This window comes from Sinohyriopsis cumingii, chromosome 11 (assembly GCF_028554795.1).
Source record: "Sinohyriopsis cumingii isolate HCF-2022 chromosome 11, ASM2855479v2, whole genome shotgun sequence".
Lineage (NCBI taxonomy): Eukaryota > Metazoa > Mollusca > Bivalvia > Unionida > Unionidae > Sinohyriopsis > Sinohyriopsis cumingii.
Window position 1 is genome coordinate 2,933,828 of NC_142971.1, and position 17,696 is coordinate 2,951,523.

Sequence of the window (17,696 nt, forward strand, 5' to 3'; positions counted from 1 at the left end):
GTCTGTGTTCCTAAGAAAGAGAATATCTGTTGTGCATGGGTCTGTGATGTGGGGAACAGACTGGATCTGTGTTCCTAAGAAAGAGAATGGCTATTGTGCATGGGTCTGTGATGTGGGGAACAGACTGGGTCTGTGTTCCTAAGAAAGAGAATGGCTATTGTGCATGGGTCTGTGATGTGGGGAACAGACTGGGTTTGTGTTCCTAAGAAAGAGAATGGCTGTTGTGCATGGGTCTGTGATGTGGGGAACAAACTGAATCTGTGTTCCTAAAAACGTGGTTGGCTATTGTGTATGGGCAACAGACTGAGTCTGCATTCCTAAGAAAGAGGATGGCCACTGTGCATGGGTCTGTGATGTGGGGAACAGACTGGGTCTGTGTTCCTAAAAACGTGGATGGCTATTGTGTATGGGCAACAGACCGGGTCTGTATTCATTAAGAAAGAGGATGGCTACCATGTATGGGCCTGTGATGTGGGAAACAGATTGATTATTTTGTTTCATGTTCTGACTTTCAGAACTTCCATCTAATGGAGGATGGAATTTTCTTATATGGTCAAGGATAATTTCCATCCTGGAAAGTACGTAATGCAACAGGTTCAGGAAGAAATTAGCTTTATTCCCTAAAAGAATTGCATTTTTCTCACCGGCCATAAAAACAGAATTATTTTTATTGCATGAAATATCAACATTTTATATCACGGTCTAAACCTAATCATCAGAAAGATGATGGTTTTGCTGTTATTTCTTTTCAAAGAATTGTCTTCATTATGCTATTCTGAACACAATGTAGCATCATCAAAACTTGAAAGTTATTTCATTCAGTGGACTGCTTTTACTGGTCACACACTAGGTAAGGCAGACTGAAGAAGGCTTTTTTTCATACCTACAAAGAAATTGTATCATAGGTCATATATGGAAATTCATAACAAATCTTGTATATTACTTACTGGAAGGACAAAGATGTGTTCTTATCTTCTCCTGCTCAAATGTTTAAATTTTTTCCATCTGACAATAGCTTCAAGTAGCTTCATCTCTTTCAGCCAGCACAAGGTCCACACAGGAAACTCTCCCCTAGAGAACAAAGAGACTGTGAAGTTATTGGTATGTTTTCTTTTCTTTTAATTTTTAGCTACATAACTTTTTATTACAAAATCAAATGGTTCGCGTATAATTGCATGTATTGTCTGAAAAGAATGTTGGAAAAATGTAGATATGTTATTCAAGTTACAAAATTGATATTTGATACAAAACTATTTGAAATGACAATGTTAACATGGCACTAATATCAAAATGGCAATGTCAGCATCACATTATTATCATAACGGCAAAGTCGGCATGACATAAAATATTATTAAGGTAATATTAACATGTCATTATTAATATAATGGCAATGTCAGCATGACATTAATATAATAGCAGTGTCAACATGACAATAGCTTTTGTCAGCATGACATTAAAATCATAATAGCAATGTCAGCATGACATTAATATAATGGCAATGCCAGCATGACAGTAGTATCATAAAGGTAATATTAACATGGCAATAATAGAATGGCAGAGTCAGCATAACTTTCATAGCATAATGGCGATTCAGCATGGCATTAATATCATAATGGCAATGTCAGCATCACATTATTATCATAACAGCAAAGTCGGCATGACATAAAATATTATTAAGGTAATATTAACATGTCATTATTAATATAATGGCAATGTCAGCATGACATTAATATAATAGCAGTGTCAACATGACATTAATAGCTTTTGTCAGCATGACATTAAAATCATAATAGCAATGTCAGCATGACATTAATATCATAATGGCAATGCCAGCATGACAGTAGTATCATAAAGGTAATATTAACATGGCAATAATAGAATGGCAGAGTCAGCATAACTTCCATAGCATAATGGCCGTTTCAGCATGACATTAATATAATAGCAGTGTCAACATGACAATAGCTTTTGTCAGCATGACATTAAAATCATAATAGCAATGTCAGCATGACATTAATATCATAATGGCAATGCCAGCACAACATTATTATCATAAAGGTAATATTAACATGGCAATAATATCATAATGGCAAAGTCAGCATAATATTACTATTACAATAGCAGAGTCAGCAGGTTATTAATATCATAGTGACAATGTCAAAATGACATGAATATCATAATGGCATTAATATCATGATGGCAATCTTAACATGGCATTAATATCATGATGGCACTCTTGTCATGACATATCATGATGGCACTCTTGTCATGACATTAATATCATCATGGCAATATTAACATGACATTAATATCATCATGGCAATCTTAACATGACATTAATATAATGATGGTAATCTTAATATGGCATTAATATCATGATTGTGATCTTAACATGGCATTAATATCAAGATGGCAATCATAACATGGCATTAATATCAAGATGGTAATCTTAACATGACATTAATATCATGATGGCAATCTTAACATGACATTAATATCAAGATGGTAATCTTAACATGACATTAATATCATGATGGTGATCTTAACATGGAATTAATATCATGATGGCGATCTTAACATGGAATTAATATCATGATGGCGATCTTAACATGGAATTAATATCATGATGGCAGTCTTAACATGGAATTAATATCATGATGGCGATCTTAACATGGAATTAATATCATGATGGCAGTTTGAATATGGCATTAATATCATACAAACACACTCAACATCATGGCATTCTTAACACGATGTTAATATCATCAGGGTTCTCATGCTACCGGGAAATCGGAAAAAAGTCCGAATGATAATTGATAATGATAATTTTTTTCCCAACCGTGAAAAGTCCTTGAATTTTGCAAATATTGATGAAAGTCGGGAAAAAAGTCAGTGAATTTTCCTCCACAACTTGACGCCTGAAACAATTATGTAATTGAGTCTTAACTGAACTCATCGTGAGTTAAATGTATCGAGTTCTAACCAGAATATTAGGAGGTTACAGTATGGATCATTTGAGCGCTTGCCATAAATATATTTGTTGAGACAATTCAAAAGCTCAGGGGATTCAATTCATCTAATAGACTTTTTGTTTCACAGACAGTTTGATATCTGTATCTTTTTCATGGAAGGTATGAAAACCAGTTTAACATCACAAGAGGCCAACATGGTGGTGTTAAAGCATAGCTGCTTTCCCCTAGATGGGCTAGTAAATCGAGTTATACCGGCATGAAATCGATATGAAAAGTATTTAATTTCTCAGAAATTGTGAGTATTAAAATCGTTATGTCATTAATCTGCTGAAAGACGATAAAAACTAACGAGTTGATGAAATTTGAGCTGGTACTAGCGATTTCAATTGCGAGTGGCACAAGCAAACAGAATCTCACAACCGTCAGTTTCAAATATTGTAGAAAAAAATAATAAATGGAAGTCGTATTCTGGTTGTAATAAAAATACAAAAACGGAAGAGCACAAAAGTCTCTATATTTATTCTGAGACCAACTTCCGGAGTTTTGTTGTATCAAGTGACTACCACGTTGACATATGCTATCTCACGCAAGGAGCATACGAAGCAGGGAACTAGACTACTCTGCTTGATGACTCATACTGGCCAAGTTTCTTGTAGATGTTCTCGAAACATGTTGAGAATTATATGTTCTTTCTGGTTTTTAAAAAAGGTATCTGACTTTCATTTAATATAATTTAAAATTTTGTACAACAACATTAAAAAGGAGTTTGTTGTTGATATCACATGACTACACTGGTCAACAGTGAAATCATTACTGACTTGAAAAGGCCCAAATCTGTAGTATTTTGGTGTGCCGAACATGAATATAACCGTGAAAAATTTGTATTGGCTCTCGTTTTGAAGATATTCATATACCTCATTTTCTATGTTTCACTGTGTAAATTTCTCCAGTAGGACTGCAGCAACATCCGGAATAATGATGTAACATTGCATGATACCATCATGCTCACATCATCCACAGTTGATTGCATCATTTTCTGATGCAATGCAATACTAATGCCATGCGGCTGTTGAAGTAAGTTGACCTCAGCAGTGTACTATACATGTGTAGGCCTATTATACTAATGCCAGGCGGCTGCTGAAGCTGACGTAAGCAGTGTACTATATAAAGCCCAATCAGATAGGTTCAGCATTTAAAATATTTTAGACGTTGTGCGAGACAGTTCAAGCTACTGTTACATAAAACTTATTATTTTATCCATTTACGTACAATAAAGAACAGTAATGCCTCGAAAGTGTGTTAATACCGCGGACAATTTTTGCTATATTTGTGGGGAAGTGACATTTGCCAACCAGAAGAAAAGTATCAATTCTCAAGTGAAGAAGGCATATCATCTTTACTTCGGATGCAAGGTTGGTGACCAAGACAAGCCTTGGGCTCCGCATATATGCTGTGCTACATGTACAACACAGCTTTCACAGTGGTTGAATTGCAAAAGGTCATCAATGCCGTTTGCAGTCCCAATGGTGTGGAGACAGCCAAGCAACCACCTAAATGACTGTTACTTCTGCTTGGTTCCTCCTCTTTCCGGCGGAATAACGAAGCGAAAGAAGTCGAGAATAGTCTACCCAAACATTCCGTCTGCATTGAGACCAGTTCCACATGGTGAGGGACTTCCTATTCCAGAACCTCCAGCAGAATATTCTCTTGATTCATCTGACGAAGACAAAGGTGAGTCGACCTGTTCTTCTCCTGGTCCATCAGCATGCAGTGATCCAGATTTTCACTGTGGTGCATCATCAACCCCACACAGAATAACACAGGAAGAACTAAATGACCTGATTCGTGATTTGGACTTATCAAAGAACAAGGCAGAATTGCTAGGATCAAGACTCCAACAATGGAATCTTCTAGAAGAAGATGTCACAATTACTGCATATCGAAAGCGCCACCAGCAATTGGAGCCTTTCTTCAGAAAGGAAAGTAATCTGATATTCTGTTCCGATATTGAGGGCCTCATGAATGCTTTAAAAATCACTCATGACCCACAAGAATGGAAACTATTTGTGGACTCTTCGAAACTGAGTCTCAAGGCTGTGCTTTTGCACAATGGAAACATTCTTCCATCTATTCCAGTAGCGTATGCTGTCCACATGAAAGAGACATACGATAACTTAAGGCAGCTACTGAATTCCATTGAGTATAACAAGTACAGCTGGCACCTCTGTGGTGATTTGAAGGTAGTTGCCCTTTTAATGGGACTGCAGCAAGGATATACAAAATACATGTGTTTCTTATGCGAGTGGGATAGCCGAGCAAGGGAAATGCACTACATGAGGAAGGAATGGACTCACAGGCAGAATGTAGCCATTGGAGAGAAGAATATCCAACACCCAGCTCTGGTTGAGGCTCAGAAAATCTTGCTACCACCCCTTCACATCAAACTAGGTTTGATGAAGAACTTCGTGAAAGCCATTGACCGGACTTTGCCAGCATTCCGATACCTGCATGAAAAATTCCCTCGACTCAGCGAAGCAAAGATTAAAGAGGGAGTTTTTGTGGGTCCTCAGATTCGAGAGCTTTTCAAAGATGACCGGTTCAACAACTTGCTGGAAGGTGACGCGAAACAAGCATGGAATGCTTTTCGCCTAGTTTCTACAAACTTCCTCGGAAATGTTAGGGCAGAAAACTATAAGGAACTAGTAGAAGACATGTTGATGAAGTATAAGAAACTTGGCTGCAATATGTCTCTAAAGATTCACTTCCTTCATTCCCATTTGGATTTCTTTCCTAGCAACTGTGGTATTGTTAGTGATGAACACGGCGAACGTTTTCATCAAGATATCGCAACAATGGAACAAAGATACCAGGGAAAATGGTCCACTACAATGCTGGCTGACTACTGCTGGACACTCCTCAGAGATGCTCCCGAACAGCTGTACAAGAGACAGGCGAAGAAATCTAAGATGTAGTCAATGACTTGATTTTTTATAGGTAGGCTATTACAGTTGACCTTTTACTATTGGAATGCATTTCGTTATGTAAACATTAATTTCTTGCAGATTACAAAAAAACTAGAGCCAATTTTGCAATTTGACTGTCATATTCGTGTTCAGCACATAAAAATTGATAAGAATTGACTAATTTTATTTCAGTAACATGACTTTTGTAAAAATTTGTTGTCCGATAGCTATCGGACTTCCGATGTCATTGTTTGAGATTTATGAAGTCACGTAACTATTAATGCAAATGGCAAGTACCGGATCAGGTTTCATCTATGCCGAGTTCCGTCTAGTCTGTCAGCAGATTAAAGAAATAATGATAATAATACTTGCCATTTTTGAGAAAATAAATAATTTTCCTATTGATTTCATGCAGGAATGAGTCGATATAACATGGTTTATGTTTGCTAGGCCCACTGGTAAGCTATCTTATGGTGGCAACAGATTCCAATTTTTTGATGTGTATTTGCTCTGAACCCACACTCCATCCTAAATGTCCTAATGTGAAAAATGGGGTTGTAATACTCTGATGAAACCCAGATTAGAAAAATTTCAAATCTCTGAACTGAATTTTGGTGCGAAACTATTACACAGTGACATGTAGCTTGAAGCATTGGTTTCAGATCTTAAATATAATGCAGGATAAATGGGAAATTGTCATCCCTTTTATTATATTTTAAGAAACGATAAGAGCCCATCTATCAATACAGGTTTGGGGACTGGTTTATTAAACTTCAAGAAGACAAGTTGATTTTACAGAAAATTCATTCATTGTCTATACAACAATATATAATTTTGAAGGTCTTTTGTCAAAATTTTAATCAACCCTTTTGTAAATGTCTTTAAATGATGGAATATATTTAACCAAATCGTCCAAAGGAGTTTAGGTTGGTTGAAAAATCTTGTTTGATATTTTATTGGAACACATAAATTCAGGGTTTAACTTTTTTCATTACAAGATAAGATTCTAATACTTTGCATTTATTGGGGTTTTTCATACTGTAATAGGAAATGTTTACTTTGTATAACATCACATATATTGCTCTAGAATTCTTTAGAATTAGAGGTTTGAAAGGAAACAAAATATTTTATGCTCATTATGTTGTTTCCACATAGCAACATAATGCAGGTCAGCAAAGCAAAGTTAGAATTTGTATTCTATACATTGAAATGGCCAATTTATAGGAATATAGTCACACTTGTTTCATGCGACTCATTTTGTGGTTTTATACATGATCATCTTTTCTGACATACATGTTTTGGAGTCTTGAAAGAGAAACATCATCAGATTTGGAAAATGCATGTTTTATAATCCAAAATGTTCTTTAAATCCATTCAGTAATTGTCATGTTAGCCTTGAAAATATTAATTTCATCTTGGAAAAAACCTGGAAAAGACTTGGAAATTTATATTTAGAAAACCGTGGGAACCATGTATCATGATGGCAATCTTAACATGGCATTAATAACATGATGGCAATCTTAACATGACATTAGTATCATACAAACACACTCATTATCATGATAGCAATCTTAACATGGCATTAATATCAAACAAACACACTCAATATTGTGAGGGCAATCTTAACATGACATTAATGTCATAAACACTCAGATTTGTGATGGCAATCTTAACATGACATTAGTATCATACAGACACACTCATTATCATGATGGCAATCTTAACATGGCATTAATATCAAACAAACACACTCAATATTGTGAGGGCAATCTTAACATGACATTAATGTCATAAACACTCAGATTTGTGATGGCAATCTTAACATGACATTAGTATCATACAGACACACTCACTATCATGATAGCAATCTTAACATGACATTAATATCATACACACTCAGATTTGTGATGGCAATCTTAACATGACATTAATATCATACACACTCAGATTTGTGATGGCAATCTTAACATGACATTAATATCATACACACTCAGATTTGTGATGGCAATCTTAACATGACATTAATATCATACACACTCAGATTTGTGATGGCAATCTTAACATGACATTAGTATCATACAGACACACTCACTATCATGATGGCAATCTTAACATGACATTAATATCATACACACTCAGATTTGTGATGGCAATCTTAACATGACATTAATATCATACACACTCAGATTTGTGATGGCAATCTTAACATGACATTAGTATCATACAGACACACTCACTATCATGATAGCAATCTTAACATGACATTAATATCATACACACTCAGATTTGTGATGGCAATCTTAACATGACATTAATATCATACACACTCAGATTTGTGATGGCAATCTTAACATGACATTAATATCATACACACTCAGAATTGTGATGGCAATCTTAACATGACATTAATATCATACACACTCAGAATTGTGATGGCAATCTTAACATGACATTAATGTCATAAACACTCAGATTTGTGATGGCAATCTTAACATGACATTAGTATCATACAGACACACTCACTATCATGATAGCAATCTTAACATGACATTAATATCATACACACTCAGATTTGTGATGGCAATCTTAACATGACATTAATATCATACACACTCAGATTTGTGATGGCAATCTTAACATGACATTAATATCATACACACTCAGAATTGTGATGGCAATCTTAACATGACATTAATATCATACACACTCAGATTTGTGATGGCAATCTTAACATGACATTAATATCATACACACTCAGATTTGTGATGGCAATCTTAACATGACATTAATATCAAACAAACACATTCAAGTTAATTTCCTTCAGATAAGTAGTAGAAAATAATTAAGTATTTGTATTTGAATGATGACTTCATATAAACACTTAGAAATTACATGTCATATCAGGATCAAATATTTGTTTCGTATTATTATTTTAAAAAATAAAGCATTAAGTTGATACAGTATGTGTTTTTACTGTGTGGCCAAATCATCTCCACAGGCTATTGCAGCTTTGTACCATTGGTATCATGTAACACTCTAGAGTGTACAATTACAATTATAAGGATTCTGACTTCTTACGTTCAAGGTTTTCATGTAGCTCAATTTCTTCTCTCTCTCTCACTTCACAGATTTCCATGTGTATTTTCCCATTATAGCATGAAAAAGAGAGAGAGATAAAAGAGAAAGTAGAGGGGATTTCATTTAAGTTTTTTAACATGTTTTAGTTTATTACAAACAGGAATTATTTTTTTTCATTACTTTCCTTTCTTTATTAAAATATTAATGAGTAGAAATTCATCTCTAATCTACAGAGTACAGAAGCAGTAGTCTGCTCTTGAAACACTAACTATATCTGTATTGAAATGGTAACTATATCTGTATTGAAACACTAACTATATCTGTATTGAAACACTAACTATATCTGTGTTCAAACGGTAACTATATCTGTATTGAAACAGTAAATATATGCATATTTATACACAATGAATGAATCGCAATTTTATAGTCAATATTATTGGTATATCAAATTGCTTTTACCAACACTTTAAAAGCCATGTTATTTTTGATCTATGTATGTATGTATGTATATGTATGTATGTATGTATGTATGTATGTATGTATGTATGTGTGGTTTTAAGAAATGTCATATATTTGATGTGAAATATATCCATTGAGACCTACTAAATGTAACCTCAGCTGTTATCCAAAGTTTTTGTTTTATTATTTCAGAGCGGCTAATCAAGTCCTATTTCCTAATTGTGAGGAAAAACATACAGGACTCAGTGCCGAAAGCCATTATGCATTTTCTGGTGAACAATGTTAAGGACAATCTTCAAAGTGAGCTGGTCAGGCAGCTGTACAAGCAGGAAGAGATTGACATGCTACTTGAGGAATCTGAACATATTGCCCAAAGAAGAAAAGAGGCACAAGAAATGGTACAGGTATGTGAGAAAATACCAGTATTTATTGAGTATCGTCATACATCAGTTAATGAACAAGACAGCACATGCTAAGTTTAGGACAGTCTAAATCCACTGTCTAAATGAAAGTGTTCAGCAGTTCTGCAACTGAGGCAGTGAACCTGAAAATATAAATACAGTCTGTCAGTGTTCAGCTCAGGACAATTGAGGCAGTGAACCTGAAAATATAAAGACAGTCCATGTCAGTGTTCAGCTCAGGGCAACTGAGGCAGTGAACCTGAAAATATGAAGACAGTCTAAGTCAGTGTTCAGCTCAGGGCAGCTGAGGCAGTGAACCTGAAAATATGAAGACAGTCTACATCAGTGTTCAGCTCAGGACAATTGAGGCAGTGAGCCTGAAAATATAAAGACAGTCTAAGTCATGTTCAGCTCAGGACAACTGAGGCAGTGAACCTCAAAATATAAAGGCAGTCTGTGTCAGTGTCCAGCTCAGGACAATTGAGGCAGTGAACCTGAAAATATAATAAAGACAGTCTAAGTCATGTTCAGCTCAGGGCAACTGAGGCAGTGAACCTCAAAATATAAAGACAGTCTATGTCAGTGTTCAGCTCAGGACAATTGAGGCAGTGAACCTGAAAATATAATAAAGAGTCTAAGTCATGTTCAGCTCAGGACAATTGAGGCAGTGAACCTGAAAATAAGAAGACAGTCTATGTCAGTGTTCAGCTCAGGACAATTGAGGCAGTGAACCTGAAAATATAAAGACAGTCTAAGTCATGTTCAGCTCAGGACAATTGAGGCAGTGAACCTGAAAATATAAAGACAGTCTAAGTCATGTTCAGCTCAGGACAATTGAGACAGTGAACCTGAAAATATAAAGGCAGTCTATGTCGGTGTTCAGCTCAGGACAATTGAGGCAGTGAACCTGAAAATATAATAAAGACAGTCTAAGTCATGTTCAGCTCGGGGCAACTGAGGCAGTGAACCTCAAAAGATAAAGACAGTCTATGTCAGTGTTCAGCTCAGGGCAATCGAGGCAGTGAACCTGAAAATATAAAGACAGTCTATGTCAGTGTTCAGCTCAGGACAATTGAGGCAGTGAACCTGAAAATATAAAGACAGTCTTTGTCAGTGTTCAGCTCAGGACAATTGAGGCAGTGAACCTGAAAATATAAAGACAGTCTAAGTCATGTTCAGCTCAGGACAATTGAGGCAGTGAACCTGAAAATATAAAGACAGTCTTTGTCAGTGTTCAGCTCAGGACAATTGAGGCAGTGAACCTGAAAATATAAAGACAGTCTATGTCAGTGTTCAGCTCAGGGCAACTGAGGCAGTGAACCTGAAAATATAAAGAGATTCTAAGTCATGTTCAGCTCAGGACAATTGAGGCAGTGAACCTGAAAATATAAAGACAGTTTTTGTCAGTGTTCAGCTCAGGACAATTGAGGCAGTGAACCTGAAAATATAAAGACAGTCTAAGTCATGTTCAGCTCAGGACAATTGAGGCAGTGAACCTGAAAATATAAAGACAGTCTGTGTCAGTGTTCAGCTCAGGATAATTGAGGCAGTGAACCTGAAAATATAATAAAGACAGTCTAAGTCATGTTCAGCTCAGGGCAACTGAGGCAGTGAACCTCAAAATATAAAGACAGTCCATGTCACTGTTCAGTTCAGGACAATTGAGGCCGTGAACCTGAAAATATAAAGACAGTCCATGTCAGTGTTCAGCTCAGGGCAATTGAGGCAGTGAACCTGAAAATATAATAAAGACAGTCTATGTCAGTGTTCAGCTCAGGGCAACTGAGGCAGTGAACCTGAAAATATAAAGACAGTCTATGTCAGTGTTCATCTCAGGACAATTGAGGCAGTGAACCTGAAAATATAATAAAGACAGTCTAAGTCATGTTCACCTCAGGGCAATTAAGCCAGTGACCTGAAAATATAAAGACAGTCTAAGTGATTGTTCAGCTCTGGGAAACCATGAAGTGACAATGCTTCTAAAACTTATTTCTCTTCCAGGATGATTCACTGTTATCTTTGCTACATTGTTACCTTACTTTGGGTTAAGTATGTTTATTCATATAAACATAATTCCATACAACAGCACGAGGCAGTCATATATATTTCTGGATAACTTTACAGAAAGATTTGTTGCATACTATTTTTAGCTTTTGTTCTTATATTGTAATTGCGGGCCGCAAGTGGTCTAAGGCACTCACCTTTGCAGATTACTATCTCACCCCATGGCCAAGATGGATATGTGAGAAAGCTTGCCAGTAGCTTGCCTTGGCTCCATGGTTTTTCCTAGGGAAGATTGCAGGTGCTTATTCCAGCAGATATACAGGCCACAATGTATTGCCTATCGTGTGCTGAAAAAACAGTGTTAAACCACTAACAACCAACCATCAGTGGAATCTGCTCATTATGAACTCTTATTAAGGAATTTCTGTCTTGAGCAAAGTACAGATTTAATTCCAGTTCTTAATATAATTTAGTTATTCACTGGTGTTGTGAGGAAAATAAGTTTTGAGAAATTTTATGGGTACTTCAAAAATTTTAATATCTTCCAGTATATTTTCTTTTGTTATGACAAGGGGCATATACTCTATATACTTGTGTATAAATTTGGTGTCCAATTGTGAAAACAACATAAACACTATTTTTCCATCACATAATGCACCAGCAGATGATGTTGTATGCTTTGCTGATTAGTCCCTTAAACTGCATAGACCCAAATATGACTCTGTTCAGTTACGAGTTGGATCTTACTTGTACATGGTGATTTCTATGGTAAAATCATCTAGGAAATAAATTGCCTACTATAATGTATTAACCATTAACTGCTGATAAAAAATTTTTTTGTCTTGTATTCCAGGCACTGCAGAGAGCAAGTCATATAATTGGAGAAATTCGAGAAACACATGTATGGTGATTATCATTACAGTTCCAATATACTTTATTAAGACTCAAGGTGGATGAAATGTATCCTTCAGTTATTTCCTTCTGTTAGATGATTTAAACACTCTTACATGTATTATGTGACCTGTTACATTATATCTGCATGCCAGATGTGAATGCAAACAGGAAAATCAAAATTTTGATCAAGGTAGTAGCTGGCCTATTCGAGTAAGCTGGTTATTTGGCATAATGAATGAGAGCATTATCTGAAGAGAGAAAAAGACAACATGATTAAGTATTTTATAGTATTAATCCTCAAGCAACTAATTTAGATGTAAATATTCATTTATAAACTGGCAAATACAGTCATTAGTCACTTTCATGTTATATCTATACATTTCTTGTCATAATGAGTAATAGAACCATTCTGACATTACAGATATTCATTTACCTTGTCATGTGTAGTAAGTTACTTGATGATACACAACTCATATTCACTAAAATGTCTTTACCTTTCTCATTGTCAGAGGTCATATTTCATTTTTTAGAACTTAATTCTTTAGAACAGGTGAATAGGGAAAGACAATGGAGCTGTCAAGTTTTGGTGTTACATGGGCATGAACGTCTGAATACTTTTATAAGCTTAGTTGGGGATGGTTTAAACAAGACAGCAATGGAGTTGTCAAGTTTTGGTGTTACACGGCATAAACGTCTGAATATTGTTATAAGCTTAGTCGGGGATGGTTTAAGCAAGACAGCAATGGAGCTGTCAAGTTTTTGTGTTTACACGGGATAAACGGCTGAATACTTTTATAAGCTTAGTTGGGGATGGTTTAAGCAAGAGAGCAATGGAGCTGACAAGTTTTTGTGTTTACACGGGATAAACGGCTGAATGCTGTTATAAGCTTAGTTGGGGATGGTTTAAAAGAAAGACCACAATGGAGATTTCAAGTTTTTGTGCTACACATGCTTGAACATTTGAGTACAAGTTTGGTTGGGGAATAGTGAAACAGCACTTCATTGTATTCCTTGACTGTGACAGTTTTGGGATGATACTAGATATAGAGACTTGACTGATGTAAATCGTGAAATGAAGTAAGTACAATTGTAGAAAAGGGAAAAATTGTGAAGTTGAACATAAGAGGGGGATAAGAGAATTCATTTCATACATGTCAGTTTTTTTTATAGACTAAGTTTATAATGGAAGCAAGGTCATGATTGATAAGCTGTTAACATTTGGCATGTCATTTATTCTTCTAATTGTGCCATAAATTAGCAAGATATATTGATATATACATGACATTCTGTTTTTGTTCATCTCTAACAAGATTACAGTGCAAGCCTACCTTAATTCCTTAATTATTTACCTGTCACAGAAATTGTAATGGAGAATCAACCATGTCACTGAAAGTGATTTATACTCAGCCAAACCAAATAATCAGAACAGCACTGTACAAACCACATCATTTAAGAGTCAGATATTTTCCATGTTACCATAGGTTCGTATTTGTGTGTATTTAAAATGTAATGTGGCAAAACATGTGCAAATTGTTCCTAACAGTTCTTACAAATTTCTGAATTCATTTTGTGAAGACGTTTTTGAACTATACATATAAGTGCTTAAATAGACACAAGTTATCTGTGATGCTGTTTTGTATTCAGTTTTAGTTTGCTTTGCTGTTTAAACTTAATGAATAGACAACCATATGAATAAAGAAAAGAGCTTTACCTCAATTTTGTTTTTGTTTTCATTGCCCATGATAAAGCTTGAACACTTTGTGAAAAGTAAATCAGCCTGACACTTTAATATAAAAATATTGATTTGGTAGCATTGTAAAAACTTGTGATAATGTTAAAAACCATTGAGTAAAATTAAGTTTCGTTCCCCATTTTCAGAGATATACTGCCCTAAAACAAAAACAAAAAAAAATGTTTAAAAAATATTGTGGGGCTATAGACTGTGTGATCATAGTGCATAAGTTTCTTACAAATAGTTCTTTTACTTGGTTACAAAAATCTTATTATTGCCATTCACATTTGTTTGAGGTTCTCTATGGCAAATGTGAACTCTAAAATTCTGTGTATTTTCATTTGAAATCCAATAATACATTCAACTAATTTTATATTTAAATTATTCTGCAAACAATTCTCCTGTTTAATCAACAGGGACCATTAAGTTGTAGTAGTGTTATTGCATTCAAATGGCATAATGCATGACTTTTTCAAACAGTAAGTGCTGATCTGTTGCTTGCAAAGTGTGCCTTTAAATCTTACAATATGTACTGGATTATAAGTCTAGTCCAACTACAAACAGCACAGACCCAGATCTGCCATTGCATAAGTGCCAGCAGATATGAGTCTGTGCATTCTTGTCTTGTTAGGAATAATCAGTAGAACAAACAATATAGATCCTGATCTGCATGTGTGTTATGCTGTGACAGATCAGGATCTCTGTTGTTTGCAGTTGATTCAAGTTATAAGCAGGTATATATGATAACTGCTTGTGCTGCATTCTCTGTAATGAAGCATGTGCCAAAGTTAAGTTTAGCTCACCTTGTTAAAACAAAATCATGATTCAGGGCTGTTTTTAAAAATTAGTTTAAATCTTGGCTAGGGAGACTAATCGATGATCCAGTCCATCTGATAACTTTCTAATTGATCTTGTTATTTTGTTATGTCTAATTATTTATTCAAAGAATATTTTATCTTTATTTCTCTCAGTAGTACACAATATATTTCTTATGTTGAAATTTATTTCTGAATTTCTTCATGATTTTATTTGAATTTTTTCTCATCTTTTAGAATTCCTTGAAAATGAAGTGATTTTGTGATTTGATAATGATGTGTTGTGTAAAAAGAAAGCAGACTTGGCAGCAGTCTTGAACATTATTTGTCCATTTCCATATGATACACTTGAATGAACAGATAATATGATTCAGAAAACAGAATAGCGTAAAATTCCCATATTATACTGAAAAATCTGATTGTCCAGTATACACACTTGAAGTGTTTAATTGTGTGTTTTAAATTAGATTCACTACACTTCCTCATAGATTTTTATTGGTCACAATATTGACAGAAATTGTTTCATAGTAACAGACTAGATAAGAATCCATTTAATACTTTGCTGTGGTAACCTGCAGGTCATTGGGGGGGTAGTCACTATTCGCTGTCTTTACTGTTCTTTACAAACCTGTAATTGCTGTGCATTAGCAATGCCACTCATCAGCTGTTATTGGCAAGAGGTCGCTAAGGAAAGGCAAGCCACAATTTCAAAATGCTCACACAACTGTGCAAGTGATGTTTTAAGCTGATTCCTTAATACTGTATATACTCACTTATGAGTACACCTACAAACTGCATAGATCCAGATATGATGGCACATTATGCACCAGCAGATATGGATCTGTGCAGTTTATTTGGTGCGATCAGTAGAACAACCAACATAGACCATGATCTGCAGGCACATTATACTATGGCACATCAAGATCATTGTTGTTTGCAGTTTTACTTACAGGTGAGTATATACGGTATGTATTGTGTAGGATGAGGAAATTTGATGCATGCCACGTAAAAGTAACAAATCACTGGCTGTGCTGGACATGTAGCCAACCAAAAATTATTATTTTTTTTATATATACATGGTGGTCACTTACTATGAAGTTTTATATTGAAAGATACAGTAAACAATCTTGTCAAACTCCAAGTGAAAAAAATTATTTATGACATTGTTTGGTAATTTTTTTTGTTATAGCAGCCATAATTTGTTGACATCAAAATTATTTATATAAAAACTCTGACAGGAGTTAGAATTCAGTTATGTATTTTTCATAATAGTAATAAATATACATGCAGGTTACATACAGATTCACTCTACAAACACTTGTAATATGAAAATGGTTTATGAAACAGCTCTCTGATAACTGATGTGTAACTATTTGAGATTGCAATCCAAACAAATCCATCAATGTGTATTGATGTAACATGTTCTTTTGTAAATTATGTAACACATCTATGGATATAGAGTTGCTGAAGTTACATACATCTGATTTGTACATTAGAAGGCATGCATTTAATATGTATGTTAGGAGACATGTATTTAATTTGTATGTTTAAAGACCATGTGTATATATACTTTACAAGTAGATTCCTGTCATATTTGTTGTTTGTATAATTTATTGAACCAAAAGAAATAGGAGTTGTAGTCTTGCTGTTGTACCCAGCATGAACATCCTAGTTAAACTTTTGTATTTACTATGGAATCCAGAAGCTGTAGTGTAATTATCACATATTTTCAGTTTCTCAGCACGTTTTTTTTTGTTGTGAAAACAAGGAGTTGGAGAAATATAATATGTACATATGCATTTTCCTTGAAACTTTAAAGTTTTTTTGTATTTAATGCTCAGCATAAATGTGCTATATATAAAATAGATGAAACTTTTATGCAAAATTAAATAAATACTTCAGCACATGTCTTCATTTTGATTTTATTGCAAGAAGTGTGGTAGTCTGTATGCACACTAGTCATGGTGGATATTAAAGAAAAGTAAGATTGATCCGTAGTCTTGTGTAATAATTTTAATTAGGCTCAGCATGTCATTGATTCACATACTGTAAATAAAATAGAATGTTTTGTTCATAGATCAACTCTTTAGGATGTATTTAATATCATAGAAATATTGCATTTTGATGAACATCTTCTTACCTATGGTCACCATTTCAGTAAAGGTATCAGTTCACCATATCTACAGTATTTCCCAAATTCAGTGAAACTCACTTAATCCATTACTTCAGTAACCAAGTCTTCTCCACAAACAGGCCACATATTTTGCTTCAGGAAAACTATTTTAATACTAATCAAACCTCTGTGTTCAGGTCACCTCAATAAATTTGCCAACATTTTGGTCCCATTAGAGTCTTGTTAGGGAAGTTTCGATGTTTTGTAT

General features: G+C 34.8%; 1 protein-coding gene across 3 annotated transcripts in view; it reads left to right on the plus strand.

The window, feature by feature from the left end:
- LOC149787531 (dynamin-1-like protein) overlaps positions 1-17,221 on the plus strand; it is a 93,074-nt gene extending 75,853 nt beyond the window's left edge. For 2 of the 3 annotated variants that reach the window (XM_089973659.1, XM_089973660.1), the window contains exons 14-16: positions 1,041-1,101; positions 9,662-9,873; positions 12,728-17,221. In XM_089973659.1, coding sequence (XP_089829785.1) covers positions 1,041-1,101; positions 9,662-9,873; positions 12,728-12,784 — 330 coding nt within the window. In that variant the 3' untranslated portion in view covers positions 12,785-17,221. The remainder of the gene's footprint in view (positions 1-1,040; positions 1,102-9,661; positions 9,874-12,727) is intronic. The other variant, XR_016424067.1, reaches the window with a different exon arrangement.
- The last annotated feature ends 475 nt before the right edge of the window (positions 17,222-17,696 follow it).